Source organism: Zootoca vivipara, chromosome 2 (genome assembly GCF_963506605.1).
Source record: "Zootoca vivipara chromosome 2, rZooViv1.1, whole genome shotgun sequence".
Taxonomy (NCBI): domain Eukaryota; kingdom Metazoa; phylum Chordata; class Lepidosauria; order Squamata; family Lacertidae; genus Zootoca; species Zootoca vivipara.
The window spans coordinates 20503256-20516194 of record NC_083277.1 but is presented as its reverse complement, the minus strand read 5'-3'; the positions used below and the strand labels follow the sequence as shown (position 1 = coordinate 20516194).

The following is a 12939-nucleotide window of genomic DNA, read 5'->3' as shown; positions in this document are numbered from 1 at the left end:
GCTGTAAACATTTTTTTAAAAAAAATTGGGCCAAATGTCTGTGTCTTTTCCACAGAGTCATCAATGTCATGCCTTGTTGAGACCAAAGGGCTGTTTAATTTCACCAGGCAGGATTCTCCCCTCCCCTTGCAGAACATTTAACTAGGCGAAAGGTTACGACACGGCCAGGTCTCCGCCGGATCAATGATTGACAGCACTGAATCACCAAGTAGTGGTGACCTGACCCTTCCAAAGAGCAGAAAGGGGCCAACTTTCAGTTCCAGCGGCAACATCAACAGACCCCATTAACTGCCTCCCCTCCCCCATTGCAGGCTCAATGGGTGGACCAAGACCCACAGAGCAAGTGGGGCTCAAGTGCAAAGTTGCTCCCCTTACACCTGAATGAACAGCACGGACCTTTCCCCCCTCTTTGGCAACTCTATATGTTTTTCTTCCGTGCACCTGAAACTCACATGATGCAATCGCATGGCAACCCCAGAGGGGTCATAGTTTAATACTAGCATGGTGCAAGCCAAGGGTCAACAGCGTGAGCAAGCAGAAACAGCGGGAACAGCGAAATGACTTGCATTTTCTCGACGCTGTTCTTGACAATGTCCTGAAGATGATCTGCAGAGCTGGAAGGAACCCCAAAGTTCAACTAGGCTCGATCCCCGGCAATGCAAAAAGGATCTCTGACAGATGGCCATCTAGCCTCTGTTGACAAACCTTCAATGAATGAAAGTCCACCACCTTCCAAGGTAGTCTGTTCACAACCACACAGTCTGTGGTGTAGCGTGGGCAAGGCTGGGGGAGCCATCACAGAGGGCACAGTTTGAGGGAGTCACATTCCTCACAACGCCCTAATGTGTCATGAGCTGTTGTGTCTTTCTCACATCGCACTCCAGTTGGAGGCCACCATGAGAAGGACACAACAGCTCACAGCGCCCTGCAAGCCCTGCACAGTTTTGGTGAATCTCGCAAAGCAGCGCTGGCTCTCAGGACCCCGCAAGTGCGTCCCTCAAAGCAAGGCCGCGTCAGCCAGCCGGACTGCCCACTGGGCAGGTGACACAGCATGGCCCTGTTTAGCTCCAGTGGGCGGGGGGCACTGGCAGTGCCCCCATGGCGCACCCGTCCACCAGTGGGGAACGCTCTGCCACTGCACACAGCTCTTACTGTCAGAATGTTCAGGGCTGATTTAGTTTTCCCATTTGTAGTCTCTCTTTCTCGACTGGCCTTTAATCCCATCCTCTTGGTCAGCCCAGGCAGGACCCCTCCATGGTGAGAATTGTCCATTTAATCCTAATCCGGTTTCCTGTTATTGGATCTAGACGCACTAATGATTAGTCACTAATGATGACTAATGTGCGAACACGCGGGCTAAAAACTCCTTTTGACAAACTAAGCAAATGGGGACGCTTCTCGTTTTAGCAATCCTCAGAAACTGCATACAATATCCTGTTTGTTTCTCAATTCTTGTGCCAGCTACCAATTACTTAAGCCAACGTGGGATCAGGATTTTGAGTCATCTGCCTTTCGTTCTTTTTGACGTTTGCACAACCAGGTGAATGCAAAATTGGGGTGCGGTGAGAATTAGCACAGTGGGGAGAGCAGGAAGCTCAGCCTGGAGAGATGGGCACAAGTGAGCACTTTGTCAGGAACAAATTGCCAGGAACAAATAATCCTATGCACTCCAATATTCCTGAGATGAAAATAAGGGTACTTCTGTCATCTCCCACCCCGCAAAAGGAGGAGTGCCACCACCACTTGGAACACAGCACAACACTTTCCAATGTCCTGAGAAAACCCCTTAATCCCAATTTTATTTTATTGCTTGGTAATTTTACAAAAAGGGGGGGGGGAAGCACACACACCAATAAATAAATTTTAGAAAGGGGCAAAATTAGATGCGGATGCACAAAGCACTTTTATTTTATTTTAAATCAATACTCCTTGCGCTCCTCTCCCCCTTTCTTCCTGGAAAGCAGGCAGCAGAGAAAAATCTCAGTTCTTTTTGACCAGGGGTGGCAAACCTGTGGTCTTCCAGATACATCTCCCATCAGCCCCAGACAGCATAACCAATGGCCTGGGATCATGGGAGTTGTAGTCCAACACCGTTGGGTGGGCCAGAAGTTGCTCAATCCCGTTTCAGACCTGTTGCTACCCAGCATGACAGTGAAGTTGTCTCTCCCAAGCAGATGCGTGGTCAAAGAAAGGCAGTCAGGACATTAAAAAAAAAACAAACCAGAGAATCCTAGAATTGACAGGTGACCATGAAGAGTTTTCTGCAACCTGTGCTCACTTGCTCGAAACATTAGGATTTGATTTTATTGCTTTCAATGCTGATGTGGTGCACCTTGAATGCTCCTGCTCTTCACCTCTGTTGCAACCTGTCATCCTGGATGATGTACAGTGGTACCTTGGTTCTCAAATGCCTTGGTCCTCAAACAACTTGGAACCCAAACACTGCAAACCCAGAAGTCAGTGTTCCGGTTTGCAAACTTTTTTTCGGAAGCCAAACGTGCTCCGTTCTGAGTGTTACGCTGAGGTCTGTCTGTTTTTGCTATTTGTTTTGTGTTTTTGTTTCGCGGCTCTTTTTCGTTTTGTTCTTGTGCCTGTGTGGAACCCAGTTCAGCTACTGATCGATTGATCGTGTGACTGACTGCAGTACATTGTTTGCTGCTTTCATTTTATGGATCAATGGTCTCATTAGATAGTAAAAATCGTGCTAAATTGCTGTTTTAGGGGTTGTTTTTAGAAGTCTGGAATGGATTCATCCATTTTGCATTACCTTCTATGGGAAGGCACGTCTTGGTTTTGGAACGCTTTGGTTTTGGAATGGACTTCCAGAACGGATGAAGTTCAAGAACCAAGGTACCACTGTAGTCCATTTCTTTGGGTATGTAAAGACATTGGGAATTGCTTTATCCTGAGTCATATCTCCATCTGGCCCAATATTACCTCTACAATGACTGGCAATAGCCCTCCGGAATTTCAGCTGAAATCCTTGCCCAGCCCTGTTGTCTGGAAATGCCAGGAATTCAACCTGGGACCATCTGCATCCAAAGCACAGGCTCTGTCTCCTGAGCTATGGCCCTTCTTCTTGGTCCTGCTACCTTTGACCTGGATAGCCTTGCTGCTGTTCTACTGCTGCTAGTCCAGGACTGGTACTGGACAGCCCAGGATTAAAGAGACGCCTGAACTAATCTTCCTCCAAGGTGGACCATTCACTGACCATCTCCTGCCAGATAAGCATAAATATACTGGGAGATGTTTGTGGAGAGGCAGTTCACTAGACTCATTCTTGGCTTTGTTATTGTCTGCTGGAACATCCTTGAGAGAAGACTTGAGTCATTATTCGTTTATTTACATTTTGTTCGTCAACCTCATGTGTTCTTCAATGTGGAAGTTGCCCTCTGAACTACCATAGTAGCTTACTCCCATGCAATGCTATCTTCAACCCTTCTCTAAACCAATCCTACAAACCCAGAAACCACCACCGCAGCCAGCGATAAATCGGCCTAGCAGGGATGCAGAACCGGTGGCCACCCAGATGTTGCAGGTCTACAACTCCCATCATCCCCTGACCGCTGGTTATGCCAGCTGAGGAGGAGGAGGAGGGTTGGGAGCATAGCTGCCAAGTTATCCCTTTTTTACAGGGATTTTCCCTTATGCTGAATAGGCTTCCTCGCGAGAAAAGGGAAAACTTGGCAGCTATGGTTGGGAGTCCAGCCACACCTGGAGGCCACAGGTCCCACACCCTTGAAACAAGACTCCCCTTCGCCCACAGAGTATGATATGGGAGTGGCCACCCCACTGAGGTCCTTGAGCAACACCAAAAAAACTCATTCAGGCAGGGGTTTAGGATCTCTCCCCAGATGTTCCTGGTTTAGGCTGAGCCTGGGAATGCTCCCTTATTCCCACACGAGAAGGTTTGGTGACGGCAGCACCCTGCGCTGCTGAGGCAGGCTTCATGGTGTATCTGGTGCTGATGGTGCGTCCAGACACACACCGGTACTCCGCATGCTCTTTCCTTTCCTTCCCATTCTGGCAGATGGTCAGCTCCACCGGCACCGAGGTGGTGGTCTCCTTCTTGACCACCTGAATCGTGAGCTGGGTGCAAGGAGGGATCTTGGCAGGCAGCATGACCTCCACCTTCTCGCTGGTGGTGGTCGACTCGTGCTTCCCTTTCTCCACCACCAAGACGTTGGCACCTCCCACGGTGACCTGGAAGGAGAAGCCGAGCTTCAGGGACGTGGTGTTGCTGAAGTGGAAGCTCTGGATGACAGTGGCGTTGTACTCCCGGCAAGTGTTGGCGGTGAACGCTTGCTCGTACTCGGTGCAATTGGTTCCCACGATCTCATCGATCAGAATGTCCTTCTCGTCCTCTACTTTCTTCTGGTCCCACAGGAGCTTGGTGGTGACGATGGGGCGGCCGGCCTGCAGGGGGCGCAAGTGGGACAAGCTGTCGTCAAAGTCGAGCTCTGTTTTGTAGTCGTGGACACGCTCCCCGGGCCAGGCAATGTGGCACCACCCGCCACGGTTCGGGTGCTTATACAGGAGCCAGACGCCGCTCTGCACCACGTGGGAAGAGACCCGGTCATTGAAGTAGCCATAGGTGAGGTTGGTCTCTTCCTTCACCACTTTGCTCTGGCCCTCATAGTTGGGGAGTTCATAGAGGGTGATCTGGGGGTCGGAGAGATCGTAGTGGACCAGTCGGAGGGAGGAGATTTTGTTGTTCTTATCGATCGCTTCGTAATCCCCTTCCTCAAAAGCAAAGCCGTCCCCCTCAAACTTGGAGGCTTTGTAGGCGACCCAAGGCTGCCCAATCACCTTCAGGGAGGAGATGCAATCGCCAAAATCCAGGTCGTGAAGGTCAGGGATGTCACAGGTGAACTCTTTGCTAAGCCCCTCAAAATTGGCCTTGTCGTACACAATTATCTTGTTCACACTGGGCTGTTTGGCAGGCATCCCAACCTTTGCAGGAGCGTCTCCCATGGCAAATGGGAGTCAGAAGCGGTGGTGTTGCCCAAGTCTCCACTCCTGAAATAAAAGTGGAAAGATTTAATTTCTTGGTTCAGTTGTACCAATTTCACATGGAAACAAAGACCTTTGCATGCATCTGCATGGGGCAACTTTTCTCCCTCTTCCTCCAAATCCTTCTAAAAAAAATAATCTATGTTTTTGGTTAAAACAGGGCCACATTCACACCATACATTGAAAGTATTATGATACTACTTTAAACACGAGTGGCTTCCCCCCCCCAAAGAATTATGGGAGCTGTAGTTTGTTAAAGTTGTTAGGAGATCCCTATTCCACTCACAATTCCCAGAGTTCCTTGTGAAAAGAAGAGGACTGCTAAACTACTATGTGAGGGGAATAGGGATCTCCTAACAATTCTCAGCACCTTTAACAAACTACAGCTCCCAGAATGCTTTGGGGGAAGCCATGAGTGTTTAAAGTAGTATCATAATGTTTTCAGTGTATGGCGTGAATGTGGCCTTAGTCCTCACCCCTACCTGAAATACACTCATTCGTAACTGAAATGTACAAAAGTGCAAAAGCCCTCATCTGTTGTTACCTTTGCCACCATTCCCACCCAACCTTCGTTGTCTTTTTCCGTTGTCAGTAGACAGACAGGATTAAGAGATTTTACGGTGCAGCAGCAACTAGGCCACATTGCACCATAAACTGAGATTACATTTCAAACTGTCCTCTTCATTCAGTACATGCATCAAACTTTCTTCTGTCAACATACCAGATCCAAACAGTTTCCAAGGACTTTAAAAAAGAGAGATCAACCAGCCAAGATGACACACATATTAACATATCAGTGAAGTGAGACCAATAGTATTGATAGGAGAGAAATTCGATTAAGTTCTCATACAAAGGCAAATCTACCTAATACACAAATCAAAACACACTCATCCTTTGAAAATTCCCACTCCTCTGAATTTTGCAACACAGCTCTCAGCTGAGGAACGTGTACAAGTATGTGCAGGGCCGGCTCATCGTAGACCCCCGGTGGCGCAGGGCACCATGGCACCAGCCCGCCAGGAGGGCGCCGCGAGCTGCGCCCGCCCGCTGGCCGGCCAGTTCGCCGGTCAGCTGCGCGCGGCGCCCACCTGCCCACCGCGCTGGGAAACGGGGCGGGAGGGCGCCGGAGAGATCATGCTGTGTCTGCCCGCCGCGCAGCAGCGTCGCGCCCACCCGCCCACCGCGTTGGGAAACAGGGCGGAAGGGCGCCGGAGAGATCCGGCGCACCATGGCGACAGGGGCGCTTAAGACGGCGCTGAGTATGTGAATGCTAAATTGTGCACTGAAATGCATATATTAGTGAAATAACATACAAAAATGTATTGCATATGGGAACATTGCAAAAATATGTACATTAGGAGAAAATTATACTAAGATGCTGACGAATGTCCATGTTGGCTTTAAAAATAATAAAGAAATCACAATCTGGAGGAAACAGGAAACTGAAATGGTCAGGTTCACTCATTCCTAGCCCACAAATACAGATCGGATGGCTCAATCCGCAGAAATAATTGGTACGCATTTTTAAAAATGTGGATGTTAAAGAAATGCAGGTTTCACAACTAAGAGCAACGGGGCCTTCCCTTTAGCAGAGCTGGCGAGGATGGGCCCTGCGTCCAATTCTTGGGACCAAATCAGATGTGTGTAGAAAGTGGAGAGAGACACATTTTCTCTCCTGCTTTCCTAATGCTAGAACTTTGTGCTATCTAACAAAGCTTTGTGCTATCTAATGAAACATTGGAAGTTTCAGGACAGACCTCTGTACTCACTCCCGCAATGGCTCTGTTCTCCGTCCACATTTGGAGGCAACGCGCCTTTGAAAACCAGCCTCCGGGAATCTTGCCTGCATGAAGAGGACCAGATCCAGCAGGACTTTTATTATGTTCTTTTGCTATGCTGCTTTTTATAAAAAAAAATCTGAATTACTGAGCTGCCAATTAAGCAGCAGTTTGTGTCGCAGGCAGGGAGGCGGGGAGAGACTTTTGTGCCATATCTAATGGTCAGGTAGGGTTGCTCCGTTTCCAAAAGTAAAGACCAGAACACCCCGAAAGTTGTTGTTTCCCCCCTAAAAGAAACCACTGAAATTGTTGAGCCAAAAAAAAAAAGAGGAAATTTTTCGATTGACTTGCCTAAGATCCGGACGTCAATTCTGCCTTTGAAATCCCAGTAATGTCTGGGACAATCCAGGCATCTGGCAGCCCTACTATGATCAAGAATACTGGGCATGGGAGGGGAAGGGTAATCAAGTAGTGACTAGCAAATCGTTCAAAATTGGCTCTTGAGGGGACTGCATAGGAATCAGGAAGGAGGTAAAGGCTTACTTGCTGTTGCAAAGACTGGTAGGCATTTTGAATGGGGGGTGGAAGCAACACAGATAGCTCGGTACCGCCTTTTTGAGAGTTTCCTGGAACATAGAATCATAGAATCATAGAGTTGGAAGAGACCACAAGGGCCATCCAGTCCAACCCCCTGCCAAGCAGGAAACACCATCAAAGCATTCCTGACAGATGGCTGTCAAGCCTCTGCTTAAAGACCTCCAAAGAAGGAGACTCCACCACACTCCTTGGTAGCAAATTCCACTGCCGAACAGCTCTTACTGTCAGGAAGTTCTTCCTAATGTTTAGGTGGAATCTTCTTTCTTGAAGTTTGAATCCATTGCTCCGTGTCCGCTTCTCTGGAGCAGCAGAAAACAACCTTTCACCCTCCTCTATATGACATCCTTTTATATATTTGAACATGGCTATCATATCACCCCTTAACCTTCTCTTCTCCAGGCTAAACATACCCAGCTCCCTAAGCCGTTCCTCATAAGGCATCGTTTCCAGGCCTTTGACCATTTTGGTTGCCCTCCTCTGGACACGTTCCAGCTTGTCAGTATCCTTCTTGAACTGTGGTGCCCAGAACTGGACACAGTACTCCAGGTGAGGTCTGACCAGAGCGGAATACAGTGGTACTATTACTTCCCTTGATCTAGATGCTATACTCCTATTGATGCAGCCCAGAATTGCATTGGCTTTTTAAGCTGCTGCATCACACTGTTGACTCATGTCAAGTTTGTGGTCTACCAAGACTCCTAGATCCTTTTCACATGTACTGCTCTCAAGCCAGGTGTCACCCATCCTGTATTTGTGCCTTTCATTTTTTTTGCCCAAGTGTAGTACCTTACATTTCTCCTTGTTAAAATTCATCTTGTTTTGTTTGCTTTGGCCCAGTTGTCTAATCTGTTAAGGTTACATCTGGTTAGCCGTTTTGGGGAGACCAAAAGCCTGAGCTTGGTACACACGCCTGGCTGTTCTTCCCGTTTTCTAAAAGGATTCTGTCCACTATAACCCTGTTGCAATGATGTAGCCTAATACATTTCATCAGAGAGGAAGGTGATCTGAGCCTCATGACAGATGTGAACCCATTCCCCCTGTATTGCAATGCTTGGATTGAAACAGTCTGGATATCTTCTGTGGCGCCACTTAGGCTGCAGACACAGCACACTTCTGAAGCACCTTTAAGGCTCTCCCCACCCAGAAAGGAATAATGGGAACTGTAGCTTACTCCTGGTGCAGAACTACAGTTCCCAGCACCCTTAGCAAACTATAATTCCCATGATTCTTTGGGGCCGACACTGCTTTAAATGTATGTTGTTTGCAAAGCCATATAGATTTACAACCCAATGAGCTTAGGGCTCCAAGGAAGAAACCAACCTACTCCTTCACAGATGTTGAAGGCTCAACGTATCAGAGCCAGTTTCACCTATTACATTACCCATGTTGGCCGCGCAGCACCTCTGAACTCAGGACTCCAGTTAATTTCTAGGTAGAAAGAAGTGAGGCCGAATCCCACCCCCACCCCCGCTTGCTTTGGGCCAACAGATGCAAACACAGAACCCAATTTATTGCACCCCTTCTAAGTTTTGGAAAATGTAAGCACCTGGTATGGGAGAACATGGGTATGTTACAGGAAGCAGAAATTGGGATATGATCACAGTAGTGAAGCATTCAGACAACAATGTCTCCCTTGATTCAGAGGACTATAACAAAACTACAGTTGTACCTTGGTTTTCAAACAGCTTAGTTCTCGAACGTTTTGGCTCCCAAACGCCACAAACCCGGAAGTGACTGTTCCAGTTTTTTGGAAAGCCGAACATCCGACGGGGCTTCTGCAGCTTCCGATTGGCTGCAGGAGCTTCCTACAGTCAATCAGAAGCCGCGCTTTGGTTTCCAAACGTTTTGGAAGTCGAACGGACTTCCGGAACGGATTCCGTTTGACTTCCAAGGTATGACTGTACCCCCCCCCCCCCAAGCAAATAAAAGTATCATATTTATCCATAGCTTTTAAACAAATGTGTTGTGGCATTTCTTTTTTTTTTTTGTGGAACAGATACTTTTTGAAGTAAACTAAATAAGTGATGCAGGACTCATTCACACAACCGCAAAAAAATGCAGGTTACGTGGCTGCACAGGTAAGCTCCACTCAACCTCCATGCTGAGCACATGCCCCAAAACAATATTTACTGCACCGATGCTCTTGGCTGCTTTCCACTGACTCGGGAAATGTGTGTTAGGTTTCGAGCTGGATAAGTTCATGAGCAATGACCCTGACCATTTCCCTGGATGAGCAGCAGATTCCTCACCCTGCTTGAGTTTCCAGCATGCCAATTTGGGTGTGTGAGTAAACCAAGCCATTCCTTCTTCTTGGCACTACCCACCTTGGCTGGTTCTCACCCGAGGGCGCCAAGAAATCCTGGCGAGGCAACTTATGGTAGTTTCAAACAGGTCATCAAGTAATAAACCTAATGACTGCAGGATTAGCATGCCCCAAACTCCCACTCGGTTGTCTATCCCAGAGGCTCAGAGTCAAGCATGAGGCAGGCAATGAGTTTGTAAAACAACAGAAAGGAAGACCAAACTGAAGTTACTAAGCGCTCCCACCACCAGGCACCTAATTCCTCTCCTCCCATCAGGGATCAAACTCTCTATCGTTGTGTTTTAATTGTTGTAATAACAACACTGGTTCTCTCGGTTTTTCATTTTTCCAATATCAAATTCAGTTTTCCACATTCCAGCAGCAAGTTTGCAATTAAGAAAAATAACCCTCTTGAAAATTCACCAGTGTTTTAGATCGAATTTCTCCCAGTAACACACATTTAGGGGTAGCTTTGACTAACATAGCATATTCCGGCAAGCAATTTTCATAAACATAATCATTTTCATGCAGGACTTCCCCTAATTTTTGTTAATGTTATTTTTTTGGTAAACATTGGTTGGATGACTGCATTACAAAATTTAGATACTGTACATGCAAATTTCAAAGGATGGTTAAGTTTCAGTTCAAATCTCAAATGCAGATTTGATACATTCACCTTTGAATGCGAACTGAGTTGAGTTTCTCCTCCATCCCTACTTCCTATACACTATTTGAAATTATAGTTGTAGGGTGTGTGTGTGGACCAAATCTTTTCCCACTCTTTCCCTCTTCCTTTGGCTTTCAAATATCTACAAAATATTGCAGAGAGCTTCTCAATGAGGTGGCATTGAACTATAGCTGGTTCGGTTAATTTCTCTGCAGGACTGGGCAAAAGGCAGGTAAAGAGCAATTTTTTTTATTTAAAAAAAGTTTTAAAAAATATTTCCTGCATTTAACAAAGGCTCAAGATACTGGTTCCCTAAGCTTCTTTTGCTAAAATGATACACAAACATAATCACTCCCTCTAATACCGAACTCAGGGTGGGTGGGTGCCGACAAAATTGTAACTAAAATAGTACCACCGAAAAGCAGAAGTGTGGTATAAGCATGCTCAGATGAACCCAAAATTTGCAGCATTATTATTATTATTATTATTATTATTATTATTATTATTATTATTTTAATTGGGGCGGGTGAGGACCAAGCTTGCTCAGGAGTCATGGTTAAAGTAAAATGTCTGTTTACACACTGTACTTTTAAATTGTAAACAATGCTGAAAACCCTAACAAGCTACAGATAGCAAAAACAGAAAATGGGGGTGGGGTGGGGTGGAACATTTCATCCTAGAGAACGGCGTAGCTGGCTGGCAGAACCCCAGAGCATTCCTGTTAGGTGAGGCTACCCTGCAACATTTTGTTGCAGATCCCACTCGTTTGTCCTATTTTTAGGACTTGCATCTCATCTCCCTGTGCTGTTTTCCCTTCCTTCTGCAGTACGCATTGCCCAAGTGTTCCAACTGCTGTGAAAGCTGAATGATCTACAGCAGGCATAGGCAACCTTGGCTCTCCAGATGTTTTGGAACTACAACTCCCATGATCCCTAGCTAACAGGGCCAGTGGTCAGGGATCATGGGAGTTGTAGTTCCAAAGCATCTGGAGAGCCAAGGTTGCCTATGCCTGATCTACAGCAAGGACAACATTCCTGTGCATGTTAAAAGTGTGCAAGTTGACACAGAACAGCAATTAAGCCCATCACCTACAAACTAGAAGCCGCTGGTCCAAATCTCAGCAGCGATCTCATTGTGGGAGGGGGCATGCAGAACTTGGCATATCAGTTCTTAACCATGTGCTCAAAGACTGAATTGAGGTTACTCTAATATTGTACTCCATGAATCTGAGAATAAAAAAATAACAAAATGCAAATATGCTGGGTAAATTGGGATGGACTCTTAGGTTCCTTTCCTGCTGAAAAATCACCATGCTGAATTAGCCAGACTGTTAGCAACCCACCACAGATTTAGCAGGACACCCTCTCCCCACTCCTAAACCCCATTTAGGTAGGTGGCATGGCTTACCCGAGACGACTGGCATCAACAGCTGTGTCTTAAAAAACGACCGTCCCAGCACAAGAAGTGTTTATATCCCCGTGTTACAAACACACCCCTTTTAATGGGGCTTTGAAGGCTGGGCTTTGATCTTGTCAGGACCTGAACAGCAAAACTACAGGTTTTATCTGCCTCACGCCAACAGCAGACACATCCCACACATCTCGGGGAGCCGGATTCTCCCTCGCCCTGGGCGTGCAGCAATCGTGTCACACCAACTCTTGCCCACTTCCTTAGCAGGGCGACTACCGCAGATTGTGGTAGGTTTGGCTTGTGACCTCATCCAACATTTCCACCCCTCCCACCGGACGCTACCCCAGCAAAGGCTCAAGGGACAACTCCCTCTGCTTCATCAACCTGTGTGCAACCAGATAATTTATTGAGAACAGGTTGAATCAGTCTCAAAAGCTTTTGCAACTCCCAAGTCAATCGCTGCAGTTGTTTCCAGCTGCTGTTGCAACACCGCCAGTTAATTCCCTTCACACCCTTGGGAAGGTTTACCACTGCAACTTTGAAGGAAGCAGGAAAGGGTTTACACAGACTTCCAGGATGGAAGAGACCAAACTTGCTAGGCCAGAGTTTGATCAGAGCAGATCAAGCTTTCCCGTGCTATGAATTACAGCGTGACATGGCGCTTAGTGTGTCGGGCAAGGGAGTGGGAGACCTGGGTTCAAATCCTCACTGGGGCACAAAGTTCGCCAGGTGACCTTGAGCCAACCACCACACCTCAGCCCAACCTCCATTTCTTGGTCTCATTCGAACTCAATGCAAGGGTGTTCCTCAGCTGCAAAGCAACCCTTAAACTCATGCACCCACAGCCTTGATATGGCGGAGGCGGCGGGTACACATGCAGCACCAGAAAATTTAGTGCCGGATTTATGTATAGGCTAAACAAGCTATAGCTTAGGGCCCCACTCTCTTGGGGGCCCCCAAAAAAATTAAAGGGGAAAAAAGCCGGATGCACATTTCCAAAATATAAGATAAAAAAGAAATAAAATGAAACATACATACAGCTACAGTGTTTTGTGCTGTGTAGGCTCCTATCACTTCAGATGGCGACAGCAGTCACGAAATTAAAAGACGCCTGCTTTTTGGGAGAAAAGCAATGACAAACCTAGACGGCATCTTAAAAAGCAGAGACATCA

General features: G+C 47.0%; 1 protein-coding gene across 1 annotated transcript; it reads right to left on the bottom strand.

Moving 5' to 3' along the window:
• Nucleotides 1–1884: 1884 nt before the first annotated feature.
• On the bottom strand, nucleotides 1885–12738 carry LOC118080876 (epidermal differentiation-specific protein-like). The gene is made up of 2 exons (XM_035106846.2): nucleotides 11765–12738; nucleotides 1885–5019 (listed from the first exon to the last, which is right to left on the bottom strand). The coding sequence occupies exon 2, from the start codon at nucleotides 4972–4974 to the stop codon at nucleotides 3838–3840; it is 1137 nt and encodes a 378-aa protein (XP_034962737.1). The 5' UTR covers nucleotides 4975–5019; nucleotides 11765–12738; the 3' UTR covers nucleotides 1885–3837.
• Between the last annotated feature and the right edge of the window lie 201 nt (nucleotides 12739–12939).

Coding starts and splice junctions, on each gene's coding strand:
- LOC118080876 (XM_035106846.2), bottom strand. CDS start 4,974: ATGGGAGACGCTCCTGCAAAGGTTGGGATGCCTGCCAAACAGCCCAGT.